We start from the raw sequence: 4,288 nt of genomic DNA, 5'->3' as shown, positions 1-4,288 counted from the left end.
ACGAGGGCTATCTGCGCTAGCCGTCCCTAATTTAGCAGTGAAAGACTAGAGGGAAGGCAGCTAGTCATCACCACCCACCGCTAACTCTTGAGCTACTCCTTGACCAATGAATAGTGGGATTGACCGTCACATTATAACGCCCCCACGGCTGAAAGGGCGAGCATGTTTGGGAATTCGAACCCGCGACTCTCAGACCGCGAGTCGAGCGCCCTAACCACAACAATATTGAAATTAGGGATTGCTCTGCGCAGATAGCCTTTGGATGTCTTTGTGTGAAATTACAAAAACAAAACAAAAACAAAGCATCAAGATTAAATATAACCGATTTATTTATTTATGTGTAAATTTACAATTTCATAAAGACTTTTAAATCATTCAGGTTTTTGCAAGCATCATAAAACGTTTATCGCCATCTAGCGATGATAATTAGATCTAGCCTAATTATTAACTTATTAATTGCAATTCGAACTTTAATCTTTAGCAGATGGACAAAGACTTCACCTTTTGATGAATTATTCTAACTCTTTTCAATCAGTTAATATTACAGTTATTATCAAATGTATTGATATAAATCGTTTTATTTTGCAACCTAAAATGCTACTATATATTTCGCAGGCAACATAAATATAACTTTCAGTAAACAGTCATGACTGTATGACTAAAGGTTTTTATAATATCTAGTTGATCAAAAACGGATCTCATAACATGCATTTGACAGAAAGTTAACTACAAAAAAGTTCCCTTTTCTTGCTAAATATATACTTAACTATAGAGGAGTGAGATATCTATGAGCCACTGGACCGCCCCCCGAGGCTCAGTTTTATGTTTCAGACCATATAGCACTAAACATCTGGGTTAGATACCTGCAATGGGCACAATGCAGATAGCGTATTGTGTAGTTTTGCGCTTAAGCACACATCAAACGAACCACTGGGCCTTGAAGTGCAAAATGTGACAAGTAGTCAGGATTTTTGTAAGATGTTCTTTCTTAAACAAACGTCTTTTGACACGTACTCATACTCCCACAAAATAAGCTGTACAACAAGTCGCAAAGCTACAGAACTGGCTATTCTGCATTCTGTATATTGCGAGGAATCGTACCCTAGATTTTAGTGTTGTAAGTCCGCAAACTTCGAACACGCATGAGCTCATGTACATGTTAGTAGCTTATATTTTTAGACTCCACTCTACCTAAAAATTAAATACATTTGTATTTCTTTTTTAGTCTAAACGCGAAATACCTCAATCTTATTCATCAAAATATATTATTCTCACTCCCTAGGAATTTTAAGAAAAATAGGTGGAATAATAATATGCTTTATAAGGCATGTCAAAGGTTACATGCTCTAAACGAAGGACACGAGATGTATTAATGCAGTTTTCCAACGAGAAGAAGGTAAGTAAATGTCAAACTCCAAGTTCAGAACTGTTACGTATTTAACGGTAATCTTATTTGATACTACCGATTATAATTAGGTTTGATTAAGCCTAATCGTTCGCAATTGCGAGTGCAGATAATAACTAATTATAATCAAATACATACTAAAACTAATTTTAAAATGCTAGGCTTAAATTAGTGATCAACAATAACAAAGTTATTAAAACTTTCAAGCTGATTAATAAAATAATAGGTTAAGATATTATAAATGTTCGGTTAGTTTTAAATAAACGCGAAACCTGTGAATAATATTATAATTTACTGTTTTAATTAAACTTTCTAAACTAGTTATATGCTTTCGATAAAAGATTTTCAATTCATATACAACTAATTAGTAATAAATGCTGTATATATATTTATATATATATATATGTGTGTGTATGTATATATATATATAATAAAGAATATAATCACGAATAAGTGTAAGCTTTCACCGGTAGAGGTCTTGTCTTGTTCCGCTACTTTTTTTTCTTTATATAATACATAGATTTGAAGACAACAAACAAACCAACTGAATCGTGAAATTATTTAACATAACAAACAAGAACCTAAATAGATTATTCGACTTTCCCGTCACCAACTTCTTTCTTCAAAGTCTAATCGTATAAGTCAACTGTTATATCTTTTTGTTAGCTTCATTAGACTTCAGTGTCAGTGTCTTTTTTACTAGACACAGAAGCCCCATCTACCAACACATCCTGAACTATGCAACAATCGCTCTTTCTCTAAATTCCTCATTCAAACTTTCTGTTTGAAACTTTTGGTTTAATCACACATAAGAAAGTAAAATATATTTGTTGATTTATATGTGCTATTATTCATCTACAAACAAAATACATTTCTATATTTCTTCATAACAGCCAACACCTTCAATAAAATTATATTTTTGAAATGTGTGTTTTAAGTACCGAGATATAATTTGTTATTTTTATTTATCTTTTTTTAGGGTTTGGAGTTTTCTTTTTACTCGTTTTCAATAGACTTGCCATATTATCTATTTTCTCTTTTTTATATTTTCACTAAAAGTTGAATGTCTTTAGTTTTAGGTAATTACTTTGGAAATAAGAAGGTGTCTTTCTATACAATACTGCCTCTACTTAGTATTAAAGAAAGTAAGCAGCTTGTGTTCAAATCAAACGATTTTCTTTTTCTTTCTTTTTTTTTTTTTGAATAAATGTATCAACGTCACTTAAAATTTATTATTTTCCAAGACTACTAATAATGTCCCTTTGAGAATATGCGTGCAAATTGGACAAAGAAGGAGTGCTTGGAATGTTACGGATTCGGACACACAGAATAGCGGTCATCAAACAAGAAGCTAGCAAGATGATTAAGATGACCACTAAGGCTGCAATAAAACTAGGAGTTGACATGCAGAAATCTCCTTTTACGTTGGCCTGATGTCCGGCAGTTAGGGTTAATGTCCCATTATTTGTTTCAGTGAAGGTAATGTCTTCTGGAGCAACAACTTGAATACCACGTAGTAATCTTACAGGTTCAGCACGTTCTGATGTTCTCACTATGCCATCCTTGTCTTTGTAAACACTTTGGTCTCTTCCACTAGCTTCTCTCTTCTGTCTCACTGTTAGTGATTGTGGATACTCAGGACAGAAGTTCTCGCACTGGAACTTGCAGATTTCAACGTTGCATTCTAAGTACAGTTCCATTGTGTCTGGGAATTTGAATGCTTGGAAAAAGGTGTAAGCAATAATGCTAGCACCAGAATTACCAGTTGATCGTGTTTTCTGCCAAGGACCCATTAATTTTTTCTTTATAACGCATCCACGTTCATCGGTCAGTTGAATGGCCTTTGTGACGTCACCAGAATGGGCAATGCAGCTCTTTACATGAATATCAAAATCATCTGTGCCCAAGACATAAATTACTGCGGTCAGTGTGTCACCTATTTTGACCAGTCCATTGACTGGAGCAGCAAATGGTCCACGCCCAACCTGAATGTCCATGTAACTGTCCACTGAATCTCCACTGTATGTGATGGACACGATGTCTAGCATGTCCACATTGATGCTTGAGGTAACAGTCTTTTCAAACTGTCCCGTCCACAGACAGCGGATGTGCCGAGCAGTGTCCCAGATTTCTTGGAAACCAGGTTCATTCTGAATAATAATGGTATTTTCTAGATAGGCCTCACCACCCTGGCTGAACTGATCTATGAACTGGGTGCCACAACGGTCCAGAAAAACCGTGAACTCGTATACGGACTTCCCACTGTTGGCTGCTATATACTGACAACTGCTGTCGCTACAAAGAAACGGAGAAACTAACGGTTAATAGAAATAAAGTTTTAATCAGGTTTTTGTTTATCACAGTACGACTAGGTTAAATATATATGCTTGTTTATTTTAGAGCAAAGCCACCTAGGACTAATTGCTGCGTCCACAGTGTGGAATCGAACCCCGGATTGTAGCGTTGTAAGTCCCTAAACTTTCCGCTGTCCCACCAGAGGATGTCAAATATGTAACGAAATATCGTAATAAAACTGTTGATAATAATAATTAGTTGCATTTTATATTTCAGAGCTCTTTTCATAATTCCTTTTCTAACTCGTGGTCGTTATGTTTACCATCAAGATTGGCAATATGTTTATTTACAAGGTGGTCTTTTATGTTTAGCAACAATATCAAAGATATGTTTAGGGTAAAGTGATCATGTTTAGTAACAAGATTACAGATATGTTTAGGGTAAAGTGATCATGTTTAGTAACAAGATTAGAGATATGTTTAGGGTAAAGTGATCATGTTTAGTAACAAGATTAGAGATATGTTTAGGGTAAAGTGATCTTGTTTAGTAATAAAATTAGAAATATGTTTAGGGTAAAGTGATCTTTAT

General features: G+C 34.7%; 1 protein-coding gene across 1 annotated transcript in view; it reads right to left on the bottom strand.

The window, feature by feature from the left end:
• Positions 1-2,637: 2,637 nt before the first annotated feature.
• LOC106458219 overlaps positions 2,638-4,288 on the bottom strand; it is a 30,602-nt gene continuing 28,951 nt past the window's right edge. Inside the window, exon 3 of the mRNA XM_013917694.1 lies at positions 2,638-3,700. Coding sequence (XP_013773148.1) covers positions 2,638-3,700 — 1,063 coding nt within the window. The remainder of the gene's footprint in view (positions 3,701-4,288) is intronic.

This window comes from Limulus polyphemus, unplaced genomic scaffold, assembly GCF_000517525.1.
Source record: "Limulus polyphemus unplaced genomic scaffold, Limulus_polyphemus-2.1.2 Scaffold430, whole genome shotgun sequence".
In the NCBI taxonomy this organism is placed as follows: domain Eukaryota; kingdom Metazoa; phylum Arthropoda; class Merostomata; order Xiphosura; family Limulidae; genus Limulus; species Limulus polyphemus.
This window is presented reverse-complemented; position numbering and strand designations above follow the sequence as displayed.